The sequence below is a fragment of the Monodon monoceros genome, unplaced genomic scaffold (genome assembly GCF_005190385.1).
Source record: "Monodon monoceros isolate NGI ecotype Baffin Bay Population unplaced genomic scaffold, NGI_Narwhal_1 Super_Scaffold_1, whole genome shotgun sequence".
NCBI classification, from domain to species: domain Eukaryota; kingdom Metazoa; phylum Chordata; class Mammalia; order Artiodactyla; family Monodontidae; genus Monodon; species Monodon monoceros.
The window spans coordinates 26,739,438-26,755,785 of record NW_021703765.1 but is presented as its reverse complement, the minus strand read 5'-3'; the positions used below and the strand labels follow the sequence as shown (position 1 = coordinate 26,755,785).

Below are 16,348 nucleotides of genomic sequence, written 5' to 3'. Positions count from 1 at the left end.
GGAGCCTGTGCTCTGCAACGGGAGAGGCCACAACAGTGAGAGGCTCATGTACCACAAAAAAAAAAAAAAAAAAATTACGAAAATAAAAATAGTCCAAGAGGCACGCACAAATTCTTTACCCAGATCACCTGCTGTTCACATTCTACCCCTTTTGCTTCTCATTTCTCCAACTGTATATATAGATATAGCTATATCTGTATATACATAATGTTTTTCAACCAGTTGAAGCAGAACTTTTTCAATTGAAATCTTTCTTGCTAAAAATGCAGCTGCTCTGGCCAAAGGAGTGGGGAGGGCCTAGAGTCCACCTGTTTGGCTTATCCTCACCATAGAAGTAGTCATACCTCTGAGTGAAATCTTTGAAAAACAGTGGAAACCACTGCTCTCCTCCCATTTTTGGTTTCCTAAGACCAGACACTATTTGCAGAGGCTCCTCTGATGAGTAGGGGTAGCAGGTGTGGGGGGAACGACGGAAGAGAGGCCACCTGAGACCTGGCACCAGCATGGGGTGATCTTTGTGCTGTGACCCTGAATCAGCCAGAAATGCAACACCTTGTCCCACAGCCCTGACGGTGGCCATGCCCTTCAAGACTATCTACCTGGGCCTCTGGAGCTACAACTGCGTCCTCTCCTGCATCGCCATCGGTGGCATGTTCTACGCCCTTACCTGGCAGACCCACCTGCTGGCCCTCATCTGCGGTGGGTATCTGGGAAAGCTGGCAACCAAGCCACTCTGCCGTTCCTTGCCCTCCCCACTCCCCTGGTTATGTGACATCCATGGTGGCCACTAATCAGTACTGAGCAGTAGTGATGGAAGGACTGTGGCTGGGGTCCTATCACTAGAGGGTTTAATGGTAGGGTCCCTAACAGCTGGGGGATTTGAGGCTCCTCCACTGTCAGATGGAGTCACCACCACTATTACTGCTACTATATGTACACAGTGTTATAAATTTCACAAGGAAATCCCACACACGTTTCCTCATGTGCTAGTTGCAGTGCTCCTGCCCTGAATAACTCTTCATTCAACCACTATTTGTAAGGCACCACTAAGTTCTAGGCCCTTGGCTAGGCATGGAGAATACAGAGGTGACCACATCCTCATGAAGCCATGGTCTAGCAGAGGAGAAATAATTGCACAATTATTCAGGCTAAGATATCTAAAAAGATGGTTGGAAAGATCCAGTGAGATGATGTATGTACCTGGCAGCACTGAGGTCACAGAAAATGAGAACATAGCACTAAGGAAGCTTGATTTCCATAGAGTAAACAGAGAAGAGAAGAGAAATGGGCCACGATCATTACACCTGCACCCCAGCACCATGCTCTTAAAGGGCAGAATATCATGTAGAAGAGCTTTTCCTGTTTTTTCCCCACTTACGTGTGGGGACTGTAAATGACTTCCATGTCTCTTGTATCCTCCTCAGCATCCAGCCCAAGGCTGGGCTTGGAGACAGTGGGCTCAGTAAATATTTACCAAGTCAAAAGTACCAGGTATTTTGAGGTTCAGACTGTAACTGTCTTTGTCCTTCAGAGGAGTGGCAGATTCCTGTGGCTGGAACCATCTGGGAAGGCTTCAAGAGGAGGCTGGGGTTTATCTCAACACTTTCAGGGTGGGATTTAGATAGGCAAAGATGAGGGAAAAGGTGTTCTGGACAGAGAAACAGAGCAAAGGTACAGCGGTAGAAGGAGCTTGTCCAGAGGCACCAGGGGTATGGATGAGCTCCCCTAACTGTCCAACTACTCTCATCCTATGGGTGAACCCACATGCCTGGCTCAGGGACCCAATAAGGCCCAGCCGTGGTAGGACTTGATTAAGGTCCAACAGCATCACAGCAGCTCAGAATCTTGGACAGGAGGGACTTTATCCAGAGCTCACATAGTCTGACCACTCACCCCCAGACAGATCAACCTGTGCTAGACCATCACCAAGGTCAGTGTGGACTAGTGAAAGATGCTTATTGACCCCTGACTCTATTCAAGGCCACCATGGAAGTGGGGAGGGGATAAAGGGGTATGTAAGCTTTAATCTCTACCCTCAGAGAACACACAGCCTGATGGGATATGGGTCACATCTACCTGCAAAGATAACTAATAATGTCAGGCAAACATGCCAGATGTCAGGGTATGGTGCAAACACCAAAGCTGCTGGAGCCAGAGCGGAGCCCTGCTCTTGGGGAGGGCTGGGGGCAGACCCTGGAAAGCTGACTCCCGATGGTCCTTGTTTTTCCACAGCCCTGTTCTGTGCATACATGGGAGCAGCCCTCTCCAACATAATGTCAGTGGTAAGTTTGGGGTCTCCTGACACTACCCTAAAGTGCCCCTCACCAGCCAGGGCTTCAGGACATTTGGAGTCTTGTGATTGTGTTCTGGTAGCTAGCACTCCATACAACACGCTTGTCAAGGTTTATCCAGGGTCTGTGCAGAGAAGGACTGGCAATAGCATACATGTGCCTCTGAGGGTGTGTGTGTGTGTGTGTGTGTGTGTGTGTGTGTGTGTGTGTGTGTGAAAGAGAGTATTGTAACTAGCAGTGGAGAACATGGATGGACAGATGGATGTACTCATGTTTGGCCGGATATGGGAGATCACCCCTGGGGGATTTTCAGCTCCATCATTAAAAGATTCTGATTGTGCACAAAGGTACCAACACCTCAAATTCAAACCAACTACTCTGACATGATAAATCCAGAAACCAATGCCCCATCCTCAACCCCTACCGCATCCTTCTCTCCCAAGGTCCCCGGAACCCAGGAACATTTTCAGATCCCAGTGTTTTTGATTTCAGGTTGGTGTGCCACCAGGCACCTGGCCCTTCTGCCTCTCGGCACTCACCTTCCTGCTCCTGACGACCAACAACCCGGCCATCTACAAGCTCCCACTCAGCAAAGTCACCTACCCAGAGGCCAACCGCATCTACTACCTGACAGTGAAAAGCAGTGAAGAAGAGAAGTCCCTCAGTGGTGATTAACCAAGTTACAGGCAGAAATGCTCTTTGCCTGCACCTGGGTCTGCTCCCTGTAATCTCAACTCTGGGTCAATCAGCTCCAGCACTCACTTTCTTTGCTTCTCTTTGTTCCCGTGTGGAACCAAACACACCTGTAACTCCCTTTCCCTGGTGCTGATTTTCTCTTCCTGCCCAGATCACCTTAACTAACCATTGTGCATCGTTAGAGGAAGTTGGTGAGGAGCTTGCTGGCACTAGTAGTAAGGGATGTGTTTTCAATGTCATTGGCTTAAGTCTTTTGGAAAGGTGATTAAGAGATGATCTTCTTGGCATGTTTAACTAAATAATAGATGCTGTGAAACTGAAGTTGCTGAGTGCTTCCTGAGTGGGTGAAAATTCGGGGGATGCAGGCACCACGGTGCACGGAGCTAAAGGCTGATGGGCACATACAGCTTTCCATTAAAGAGAGGAATTTCACACAGGTAGTTTTAAAGTAAAAACAGGGACAGCTAGGGCACTGAAAGTGTCTAAATAGGGAGTCTTGAATGTTCAGGGGTCAAAGTAAAGGACGAGAGGGTATTCCGTAGCAGGAAGGAATCAGTAAGTTAGAATCCTATATGACTCATGATGAAGGATAAGCATTTCTCAGTGTAGGTCAAGCCAGCAACTTTGAGCAGGGAATTCAGTTGAGGAAAGTACCTGAGCTCAGTATGTGAGAGGCTGGGGAAATTTATTTCATTTTCCTGTCTGCTTGTGGGTGTTGGAAGCTTTATGAGATTTATGATACTTTAAACAAATGGTTAGGCTTGAGTAGAAGAACAAAACTTATCCATGAATTTCATAATTTGCCTTCCCAATTATAGGCATTAGCTTACATTCAATCTTTATTTATATATAGATCAGGGGTTGTCAACTTTTTCCCAGAGAGTGTCAAATAGTAAATATTTTTGGCTCTGGGGGCTATACAGTCTCTTACAAACACTCAACTCTGTCATTGTAGAGCAAAGCAGTCTTAGACAACATGTAAATGAGTGATGGTAGCTGTGTTCCAATAAGACTTTATTAAGCAAGCAGCTAGATTTGGCCCACAAGCCATAGTCGGCTAGTCCCTGATGTAGGTGATCAATATAACAATGCTTAGGAGCTGGAGATCCACATAACAGTTATAGGAGCTGGTGGGAAGTGGGCAGACCCAAAGGACACCACCATGTCCTTTACACCAGATAAAGCCACAAGGCATTTACATGCTGGGTGATAGTGTGAAGATTCTTAGGAAATGGAGGGCACTCAAGGAACAGTGATCAGTGTGACTGGAAGCAGGAAAATCTGCCCTGAGGCTCTTTCAGAGACTGACAGGCCCAGTGATGAGTACCAAGAGGCGCAGTTTTACACGGGGACTTCCTTCCACACACATGTCTGGGAACCACCCCAAGGCTCACCCTCTCCGGCCCCTCGCTCTCTTTCCCCTCTGCCAGCAGGTGCACCACCACGAGAGGAAGAAGAAAACTCAGGCCCTTCAGTGCAGGGGTTTCTAGGCAGGAAGAGGAGGGGGGCTTTGGAATCTCAGGGTTATAAGGGAGCATGCAGGCCAGGTTGTCCCACCATCCTGTGATGAGTGATCCCCTCCATATGGAGGATGAAGGCTTCTGGGGCTCAATCACCCAAAACGGAGGGAGACACCCTATCCCCACCCTGGCTATTCTAACAAGAGATAGAACCAGAAACCCTATTCATTCATTATGGGCAAATTGTCATAGGAAATCCCCTCTTCTCTCTGTTAAGCCCTTGAGAATCTCCATCCGAAGCACTGGATCTGATGGGAACAGTCCTTCAACCATGCTTTCTATTGGATTTTCAGGAGAGGAAAACTATTTGGATATGAAAAATGCTTTCAGCTCAACTGGACAAGATTATCTCTCCCCCTCCCTTCTCTCCCCACACCACTTCATAGTTTGTCATTTACAAGGTACCACTTTGGTCACTGGTATCTGGGTTGTTTTTCCCTCCCAAGTTCCCCCTTTAACCCCCACAGGAATTAAAAGTTAACTGTAATACAAGCTGCCAAACTCATTTGGAAAAAAATGGATAAAAGCTAAGTTATTCAGAGAAAGGAAAAAGTATGTCCAGCAAGTCTGGAAAAGCCACAGGACCCCAGAAACTCTATAACGCACTGTGATCAAGATGGCCAGGTTATATATGTACGAATAAAAAAACACATTATCTGCTAGTGTGATGTAAGAAAGAACCGCCGGGGCCAAGTATTATTAATCACTGAATTCTGTGGCCAAGAGGAGTTGTACAGGAGGGATAAAATGTTAAAAAAAAAAAATCTTTGGGGGCTAAGAGGCCAAAAATTGATGGTAATTTTTCAAATTTGGTCAAACAATCTCCTTCCAGAGGCAGAACAATTCTCATTAAGCCAGGCTGGTGGGCAGAAGCGGCATCTCTCTCTCTCAAGTATGGATGAGGGTGGGGTAGAAGTGAAAATCCCCACCCCTCTAAGAAAACTCTGCCCAGTGCAGGGCACTCTTCCCACAGGCCATAGACAGATGGCCAGATGTCCTCTAAAGTAGCCCAAATAGCCTTTCGGGACCTGAGAGCTAGCTCCCTGGAGTGATCTTGTCCCACCTTCACCAGAGCTTCGCCAACTACTGTCCCCTTGAATGAGTATGTCACGAGCCCTAACCTTACAGATTCTCACCACCAACATGGGGTTGCTTGGGAGCAGGCCCCCAGGAGGGAAGGAGAAGGGCTTCAGGGAGCATATCATAGCTGTTTTCCTACTATCACCCCAAACTACCAGCAGCAGCCCTTGGGTATACAAATGATAGTTGAACATAAGTATTTATGGATGAACAGAAATAAGCAGTCATTAAAGAGAGTAGGAATGTATGTGTAGGGTTGGGGATAAGGGGGCTTAAGAGGAGGCACTGTCTTAAACTATCTTTCCCCAACATACCCCTTTCTCCCTCTCTCCACTGTCTCTTCCCTCTGACCTGGCCATCTCACCCTCCCATTTTCATCTTCTCTCCTACAACACTGATGAGTTCTACTATCACTGTGAAATAGTTTTGTTCTATTTTTAGAACAAAAAATTCTATTTTTTGTTCTATTTTTGTGCTGTATTTTTAAATAATCTTAAATCATCTCTCCTGTCTCTTCTATGAAAATTGACATAATAAATTTTTTTACTTCTTCTTGGTCAAACTTGGGAGTTTGCTAGGGAATAATCCATTTTCTTTAATTGTAAAATTTTGTTGCCATACTATTACTCATAATATTCTCATGATAATTTCTATCTCTCCTGTTATCTGTTGCTTTGTCTCCTTTTTCATTTCTAATCTTATGTAATTTTACTCTCTTTTGCTTAATCAGGCTTGTGAGGGCTTCATCCATTTTATTGGTTTGTTTCAAAGAAAGTTTAGAATTTATTTGTCCTTTTCTACTCATTTTTTTTCTATGTCTTTTTCCCATTTTCTCGTGGTTTATTTAAATGGTTTTCTTCCTAACGTTTTAAAATTCATATAAAGTTCCTTTATTTTAGATCTTTCTCTTTTAACAACAAAGACATTTTAAGGCTATTAATTTCCCTCTGAGTACAGCTTTAGCTGTGTACTGTAGGGTTTGGAATAAAGTATTCTACTTTCATCAGTTTTAAACAGTTCATAACTTTACTTTTTATTTCTCTTTGATGCAAGGATTATTTAAGAATGTGTTTTTTAATTTCTAGCACTTTAAACTTTTTGATATTTTTTAACTTCTTATATCTAGTTTTATTGGATTATGAGCAAAGAATATGGTCTGTTCAATCTCTATTTTAAAATGTTATGCATTTTTCTGTGTGGCCAAGTATTTAATTGATTTTGGACATACAAAATGCAGATTTTTGATTTGAAGGAAATACATATTAAATTCATTTATTAATTGCATCATTCAACTCTTCTATGCACTTATTTATTTTTTTGTCTATGAATCTTAATTCTGAAGTGTTTATTAAAATTCAACTATAATTGTATAGTTTTATTAAACTCTCTTTATATTTCTGAAATATTTGTCTCATATATTTAGCAGCTACATTGTTTGGTGCCTATGGACTATGACTGTCATTGTTTCTTCTTAAATTTTATCTTTTACTATTACAAAGTACCCATTTTTATACTCATTAGTGCCTTTAACCAAATTCCATCTCAGCTGACATTTATGTTGCCATACTTACTTTCTTTCTGGTATTTTCTTTTTTTTTTTTTTCTGGTGTATTCTCATCCCTTTATTTTAAACTTTATCATTTCCTTTTAACTTTATCATTTTCTTTTAACTGTTTTTCTGACTTCATTCACTCATTCATCCAGAAGATATTGTATGGGGAACTATTAATATGTTACTCAGGCCCCCCTGACAAAAAACCAGGAAAGAATCAGACCAGTTCCTGCCTTCAAGGAATTCACTTTATGGGGATTTGCCTGAGCAGGTGATTAGTCTCACCTAAAGTAAAGGTGAGGATGTCACCACAGACTACCTGTGCCACATAAGGTCACAGCACCAGTTTCATGATTTTGAGTGAATTATCTTGTCGAGTTAGTCTTCTGTTTAGGAAAAGTATCAAGCATGATATTAAGGGTTTCAGGAAAATTTCTATGCCTCTTCTCCTCTTGTCCTCTATCTTGCCATTATCTGCTGCCCAAACATTCCCAGCCATCCCTTCAGTTCAAGTCTTTGAACCTGTTAAAATGTAAACAGTCCTGGGAAGGTAACACAGTAAGCATGATCAATCACTTGCATCTTAGTTTGAAGGAGTCACTTCTGAGAATAGGTTGGATGAAAAAGGAGGGGAGAGTACAAAGGAAAAAATGGGTAGCACATTCTGAGAGCATCTTTGGCAAGGGAGGGCATGCTGACATGGGGCCGGGCTGGGTGAATGAGGTCAGGAGGCCCCTTTGTTTCATCAGGAATGATGATGAAACTGTCGTATTCGGCTTGGAGAAGAAACGTCTGGGGCCATGACTGTCCATAGCATGAGGTAACACATGTGGAAGAAGAAGTCAGTTTACTCAACAATACTTCAGAGCATGGAATACGGACCACTACATGGGAGTGCTAAGCAAGCAGATGTTGAATCAGTGGAGAGGGGTGCTTTTTCACAGTGGAAGTTGCCTGGAAAATGGTTGTCCTGTGAGACCCTGAGCTCAGGAACAGGGCTGGGGGCCTGTTGGAGATGCTTGCTTTGGGTGGATGTAGACCAGCTGACAACTGCAGCCTCTCTTCCAGCTCCAAGTTTCAGTGATTCTATAGCCCTGAGTTCCTACAGAAGAATAAGGAGGAGGTATCATTAAGGTGGCAAAAAGGTAAGAACATGGAGATAAATATATCAAAAGTATACCATTGCTGCCATTATAGCTTTTCCTAGAGCTTGACTAGTTAGCCATTTGGTCAGTCTACCAAAATGCTCAACATGGCTGCTTGTGTGAATGCAAACTGAGGGGCCAGCATCACTCAACTTTGCCTTGTCCTTGATTTTCTCCTCTTCACCACTCTCCCCTCTCCAGGGATTCTTCTTCTGGTCAACCCTCTAAGATCTGCCCATCAAAAAACTTAATCTTCCTGGCCTACTTCTGTGGCTACATCAAACCTGTGTGCCCCAGTTTGTTTGTGCTTCCTGTATGAGTCTGAGCTTTGTCTCCGCAGGTCATAAAGGCTGTGAGGGCCTGGGGACAACTATTACCTAAAACCAGCTAGGAGCTGGCAGTTTCAGTGTGGGTATGATTTCCACCCAATAACCCACAGTCTCACCTGACAACTTTAAAAGGTATTCACTTTTTAATGTGAGATTTTTCAACTTGCCTGGGCTTCCCTGCCTCTTGCCATTCAGAGAAGATAGAAGAATCCATAGAGAGCACTTCTGTCCCTAATGGAACTAGAATTCCAAGGCCCCAAGGAGGGAGGCAGGGGGCATTGCTGAATAAGTCCTTATTCTCTGTGAACTGATAACTAGGAGTTGCCAGCCCCTCCTACAGCTGCACAGGCTGCTGGAACAGAATGAAGTAAAGGAAGTAACTCTCCGGGGAACTTCTAGCTCGGCTTTCATTTATTCCACAGGAACTCTAGGCTTTTCCCCTGGAGGAATCTGACCTCCCCAAGTTTGGCTCCTGGAGGTCAATGCAGGCTCCTCCCCCCTACGAAGTTGGAAATGCAGAGTTGAAGCCATGAGCATTATGAAGAAGACTTAGTTCTGAAGTAAATTCTGATGACCAAGCCCTCCAGGAGATAATCTGTACTCATAGATTATCTTGGGGATACTGCAGAATCTGAGCTGTGGCCTCTGGTAAGACCCTCAGGGGACAAGAGTCCACCTCAGTCTTCTGCTTTCCAGGAGCACTCAACTGCCCCTCCCCAATCTAGGGTGCGTGACAGATACTCACCACACTTCTGAGTACACAGCTCCATTTGGCTCATGGAACGTGTGAGAATTTCCTGGATGGCTCCTCCCTCCCGGGTGATCATTTCTTGTCTTTTCAAACTGGTTACACGTTGTACGTGGGTAGCATCTCCCTGTCACTTTTAGATGCTTAAGGGCTGGAGTGAACACACCACAGGAAGTTCAGGAGCCTTCAAGGAGAGGCTAGAGTAAGAGGTCAAGAGATGGGCCTCCAGAGCTGAGCCAAGAGACCAGCCAGCTGGGGGGACAAGGAACGTGTCCTCAGCAGACAGCCATGGGCCTTGAACTTGCAACACCAAAAGAAGGCCCCCTGTGCAGGAAGCTGACCTCTTGTCAGTTCCCCACCCCTCCCTGGAATGTGGGTCCCTCCAGGGCTCCTCCCTCACTCTTTTGTTTGCTTTCCTTCTTCATGAGGCCCTCCGTGATCAGGACCCCTCCTCTGCAGTTCCAAAACACCTGGCCTGGTGAGAAGGGGGCCTTTGACGTCAGTGGGGAGTTTGTCTACTCAGGTGTAGCTAATATCCTCAGTGTGAGGTTCTGTTTCTGAACTTGGGTAGCCACCTCACACCCTGTCACTGAGGGGGGTTGGGGGTATACATGTGCAGGGGTGGGGGTGGGTATACAGTTGATGCTTGACCCATCATACTCACAAAGCCAAACAAAACATGTTTGGATTGGGCCTCATCCCCAGACTCCAGCCCACAAGAGCCCCGCCCCCCCAAAGGCCTCATGGGACTTGGGAGGGCCGCTTCCCTAATATATAGAGCTCAGAGTCCTTTCTGGATGCGGGGGTTAGGTCATGCCCTTCTTGCTCTGAGACAGACCCCAGGACCCAGTCAGCAGAAGTCAGAAGGAGGAAAGGTCCAAAAATTTCCACAAAACCAGAAAGACAGCATCTAGTATTAGGCTGTGCAGAAATATCCATCAAGACGCTGATGGCAATACTGTTCCCCAGCCTGTGCCCTGCCTGTGGTGGGGGGAGTTAAGGGAGTTCATTGAGGTGGGAAGGCAAATTGGCACCCTGAGGAGACAACACTTAGGTAATTGCTTTAAAGGCAAATACTGGAGCAAGAATTCTAAGGAGAGGAGTAACTGGGAGGTGATGCTTGAGGGAGGACAGGGAAGCTATTATCAGGCAGTCCAGGCTCTGGCCCTTTAAAGGAAACCTGCCTGATCAAACCAGTTTGGAGGAACCATGGTAGCCAAACCAGTCTTCCTCAGGGAGTTTAGGAAGGCTGGAGAGTGAGCAAGCTGCAGGAAGAACGTTGTCTTTCCTCTCCCTCTTCCTCCATGGTACCCTTCCTCAAGTGGAAGGCGTGCACAAGGCATAGGGTTAGGAAACACAAAGGGAATTTACAGAAAGCCAGTAAGAGGATGAGCTGCGGGCCCTGGGAACTGAAGGGGTTCGGCTTTAGGGAGAAGTCCAGCGCCTGAGTTGAGGACCAGAGACGCCGCCCAATTGGAAAGGAGCTTCTTCCTAAATCCCGGTGGTCTAGATTCCTCCAGCCCTGTGCAGAAAATCAAAAAGAGCTCAGGTAAGAGGTCCTGGGGGAGAGAAATGAATCAGATAGAGCCCTAGCCAACAGGACCATCTATCTGACTTTTCAAAGGAAGAGAAAAAAGGTAGGCCAATCTTTTTCCATTCCTTTCTTCTGCTGAGCTGCAGGAGGGCAATCCTGGGGTGGGGGACCTTATTAAGAACTCCAGAGAGAGAGTTCAGATCCTGGAAGCTTGAAGCTGGAAGGGCTCTTAAATAGTTATAGTTCAAACCCTTTACTTTTAGATGAGGAAAACATGGCTTGTCCAGGAACCTGCCCAGGTGATAAATGAGCCTGGACAAATGCCCAGGTGTTCTAACTCATAACCCTGAGCTCTTCTTGCTTATCTAGTGATGGATCCAGGTTAACCCATCAGCCCTCAAATCCCCTTACCACCTACCTGCCCACTGGATGAGCCTTCATATTATTTATCATCCTTTCCACAACTCTGTAACCCACAGCTCTGACATCAGTATGGTTCCCAGGGCAGCCCCTTGTTGAGCTGACTGTGGGATGCTAATGAGGTAGATTTGAAAACCTTCTTCCCAGGAGTCCTTCCTTACCTGCTGCTTCCAGGGTGGAGGCACCTGGTCCAGGCTCCTTGGCCTCTCTCCTCAGGTCCTGTACCCCTTCCACAGACAAGCCAATAGAAGTAGAGCATCTCAGGAACCGCAAATATCTTAACATCCCAGCTTAACAGCCCATCTCCTCAATGGCCCTCTCTTACATGGTCATCTTAGATTACTTTAGACATGTTGTGTATAGCTACAGAGAGTGGATGTAGAAACATCCAGAAGGAAACAGATAGCCATGCCATGAGGAACAACATTCCAGGACATTGAAGTTATCTGATCAGAGAATGGGATCTCCTCAAAAACTGGCCCCAAAGGATATGAGCCTTGGTGAACTTGCTGAAGTTAGGCCATCCTGTGAGTCTTGGAAAACCCATGGCCAGGCCTCTGTCTACTGTCACATACCCCTTCTCTCAGACTTGTATAGCATCCACACCCTCATTTAAGATTAGAGGGGAAAAATAAGTTTACTCTCAAGTGCCAACTGTGACTGCTATTGGTTGTCTGGAGCTTTGTGTTAAGAAGGATTCTGAGGCTGTATTGAAACTTATTGGGAAAGAGTGCTATGATCAGTTAGCTATGTTTGCCATTGGTAATGCAAAGAAAGGGTGGCAGAGAAGAGGATGTGGGGAAAGGGTGTATGGAAACATTGCCACAAGAGAAGAAGCTGGTATACAATGGCCCAGAATTTCCTTGGGCTTTCATTGGATGGCACAAATGCAATGGTACACAGGTGGGTTCTTTTTATTTGTTTTTGGTGACTTTTGTTACTCCTTTTAGGGTATGATATACTTCATAATTTTTTTTTAAATAAAAAAGTCACAAGTCCATTGGTATCACTTGCGAAGGCTCCAACTGTCTGTAAAACACCTACACTACATGGGAAAAGAATCAAAACCAGGACGTCAAAATCTAGCTCCATGACTAATTAGCTGTATAGCCTCAAGGAAGCTACTTCTCTTTGGGCCTCAGTTTTTTTCTGCTAATGCCTAGACCTAAAGTTCACTTGGTTATAAAGGATTGATAATTTCAAGTAGTTTCATTTGATTGGAAAATTTTCATGTGCATTGTAACTATAAAAGTCCACCATGGCCCTAACTCCAAAAGATGGATCTAGGGTACCTTCTGCAAATAATGGAATGATCCATGTGGCCAAATAAGCCAAGGATGGCTTCATGGAGGAAGTAGAACATAAAGCAGACATTGAAGGGTGCGTAGAAACTAGGCAAGAAGAGGCACAGAGGGCCAGAGATAAGGCCAGAATGCCAAGGCAGGGTGTGTGTTAGGCAGAGAAGGCTGAGCAGGTTGATGAAATCAGCTGTATTGTGGAATACCTGGAAAGGATGGCAGAGGACTTTGAGCATTATTGTACTCTTGGCAATAGGGAGCCATGTAGATTGTTGAGTAACAGAGTCATGTAATGATATGGTCTAACAGTTGAAGCACAGAATGGATTGAAAGGAGGGAAACTGACAATGTACACAGGTAATTCTGAGGTGTGAGCTCGGTGTAAATAGGGGAAGGAGAGTGAAAACTCACTCTAAAGGAAGGTCAGTCAGGTGTTACCCCAGTGACAGAATGGGCACTCTGACCTTTGGGCTCTCTTCAGCCTCATTCATGAGGTTGTAAATGAGGACCAACTCATATATGCTAATTAATATCTTCATGGCATGAGACAGAGACACCAAAGTCCCCCCAGTACTCCAAGCCTTCATTTCCTCCTCTATGAGGGGGCGGGTACTGGGGGGGGACTGTATGAGAGGGCTGGACTGGATAATCTCTAAAGCCTTTTCCAATTCTAACGTTCGATGCCTCTGATAGTTTATAAATGATCTTTGAAAATGTCAGCTAAACACAACTTCACAGGAAAAGATAGCACCTCATTTACCACCCACAGGTATCTATATCACACACACACATACACACACACAGAGTAGCCTTGAAAATTACACATCACAGTGCAAAGCTCAACTTCCACATGGGGAAACATATGCCCAAATTGCGGCCAAAGTGTTATCCTGTAGAACTGGGTGTAGGAAGAAATCAAGTTATATACTATTGTCACTTCAAAAAATCCTTCTGACATCGTAGCTAGGAAATTACCTCATGGTGTGTGGTTGTGTCTGCCACAGTAAGTTGGAGGAATAAGAGACCCAGTGATCTGGGGAGGGATGACAAAAGGGTCTTGATAGTAGGTTCCAGATCCTCTATATGTTGGGCATTGCTAGTGATAGATGGACAGTATTGGTCCACCTCCAGGAGACAGGAAAACCTGTTCAAAACATGAGAAAGACAGCTTGTAGAAGGAGTATAGGTAAAGGCTTGAGTAAAGGTTGATTTTAGTAAAATAGACTAGATCATTTTTCTTCTGAAAGAATGTCATATATGTTTTGGGTTTGTTTTTTTCCCCTCAAAGAAATTGCAGTAAGCTTCAAACTTGTATTTGACAGGTGGGCTCTTCTGTAAAATGTTTTTTACCCAGGATATTTGAACGGATTGCATTTTCTGTATGTTAGCAGTCAGTAGAGGTGTGGGTACTATGGGATACTACTCTCCAGAAGAAAAAAAAAGTGCTTCTGAACAAATCATTATGGCTCATGACTATTCTTTTCTTCTCTGAGTCAATGGGAGGAAAGCATCACTGGACTCTTGCCTGTTAAAACACAGGATGGTGGCAATCCTCAAGGGCAGGGACCATGCCCCTAAAATGGTCCTGAACAGCCCCAGTGTGAAGCTACACACATTGGGACACTTTGAAAGGCTTGTTAGAGAAGGAGGGAGCAGCAGTTCCTACACCAGGTGGGAAAGCCGAGGAGTTACTCAGCTGCTAAGGTTTACCTGCAGGTTCTCAAGGACAGAGCTTCTCAGCACATATGTAGCTGAGCCACGAGAGCAAAGCCCTTGGTCCTCGAAGCAGACAGAGGTGGGCTGGTGTGGCCAGAGTCCTCAGGCCCAGGCCGTAAACATCATTATCTGTTCTCTGCACCATGCCACACAGTGTTATTTTTATGTGTGCCATGATGCTGGGGGGCAGGGGGAAGGGGAAGCTGGAAAGAACTCCCCAGAGTGAGTTATTGTCAAAAGGAAATTTGTTCTTGGGCTTCAGAACACCCAGCTGCCCTCTTCCAAGAAGCTTTGGGGTTTTCAACCACCTGGTGTAATCTCTTGTTAACCAAAACAAATCCCATCAAGCAAGATCTCTGTCTTCAGTGGCCTGTTTTATTCTCTCTCATTAACTGGGTTCTTCTATCCACTCATGAAGGATTTCTGGGTTTCTGGTTGGTTGGTCATAGATGGCCAATCACTTTATCACATCTATAAACTTCCCTTCTTTTCTCCGGGTACTGCTGGAGATAATCAGCTCTTGCCCTGAAACTTCTAAATCCCTACACAACTCAGCTATTACCATCGTTAACCTATGAAAGGCTCACTTTTATTTCAATATTTATCAAGCCTTTAACATTTACAACGAGATATCTTATTTTTTTAATAGTTCATACCCCGAAATAGCCAACGGTTGTTCATTTTACTCTTCAGAAATTAAAATGTGTAGGATAATTATCCCTCATTAATGTATTCAACAAATACTTCTGAGTGCCTACAATAGGCCAGGCTCATGCTAGGTGCTGGAAATGCCAATATAAACCTCTGTAACCCAGAATGTCAAGGATCCCACCGTCCTGTGAAGGTGACAGACAGGAACACGAGGTAGGAGTGGGTGATGGTAGGTATAAAATGCCAGGCCTGCCCTGACTTAAGGACCCACCCTGCCCAGAGCACAAGCTGTTCCAGAGACATGGCCTCCCTGAAAATTATTTTCCCCAACATTTTGCAAGCATTAACTTCATCTTCATAACAATATGAGAACGAAATAGCAGGTACCCTCCGAAATATCTGTCATCATTCTATAGGTTGGGTTTGCAAGGTCAGCTCTACGGGGTCTGTATATCTCCTTCTGAGCGCCGTGCTTGCAATGAGGGAAACTGTCGATGAAATTACTTGACTTGCAAAATGCCGTGCAGAATGAGCGATGCTGGTTCCCAGCCAGTGTTGTCGTTGTTTTCTTTTTTCCCCACCACACCAATGGAACATTTATTTCTAGAGCATTTGATAGATGTGTTCATGATATTTTTGAAATTGCCTTTATCCATTATGAAAGCCCTGAGAATCTGTCCCAAAGGTAGTGGTAAGTTGCTATCACCTTAGCTTTAAGTATTTTCACAGCCTCAGGAAATGTGTTACTTTCTCTCCTATCTTCCTTGTGGCATCCTTCCCACCTGTCATCCTCACCGCTTAGCCGGCACATCTGGAGGGGCCATCGCCCTCCCTGGGTGGTTGGTCTACAGCTCAGCACTCCCGTCCTGCCCACGGGAGGTCCAGGAGCAACACGATGTCAGACCACATTTGGGGCTACCTCCCCAATCACCCCAAATAAGAAAAAAAAATGTGTTCAAGGAAAAGAGAGATACTCTTCATTTTTGTTTCTGTGGCTGGGACATCGATTCTGGGAACACGTAGTACTGTGGACCCTGACCCACTTTCCTGGGCTCTGAGCAAGCAGCACAATCTAAGTGCTGAAAGCGAAGGGCCAGGGCAGGAAACGGGAGCCAGGTCTTCTGCGGCCATCCGTAGAGCAGCGAACTGGGAGTCTGGAGACCTGGGTGCAGCTCCTGGCTGTGCCATAATTAATAAGCTATGTGACTTGGGTGGGGGGAGGTGATTTCTCTGGATATGGGAGGTAGACTGTGATCTTGAAGATCCATGCAAGTCTGAACCTATGATGCTAAGGTCAAAATATGGCTCTGCGCAGGGCGTGGCTAGGGTGGCTGAGCCTTGGCACATAAGAAGTGAGAAGCATTGGGC

The 16,348-nt window shown here is 45.2% G+C and overlaps 1 protein-coding gene across 10 annotated transcripts in view; it reads left to right on the top strand.

The window, feature by feature from the left end:
- The window catches only part of SLC14A2 (solute carrier family 14 member 2), a 450,567-nt gene that overhangs the window by 417,191 nt on the left and 17,028 nt on the right, over positions 1–16,348 (top strand). For 4 of the 10 annotated variants that reach the window (XM_029230049.1, XM_029230060.1, XM_029230068.1 and 1 more), the window contains 3 exons: positions 565–699; positions 2,233–2,282; positions 2,784–2,958. In XM_029230049.1, the coding sequence (XP_029085882.1) occupies positions 565–699; positions 2,233–2,282; positions 2,784–2,958 (360 nt within the window). Of the gene's footprint in view, positions 1–564; positions 700–2,232; positions 2,283–2,783; positions 3,475–10,179; positions 10,999–11,905; positions 12,219–16,348 lie in introns of those variants that run through there. The other 6 variants (XM_029230114.1, XM_029230100.1, XM_029230092.1 and 3 more) reach the window with 5 other exon arrangements.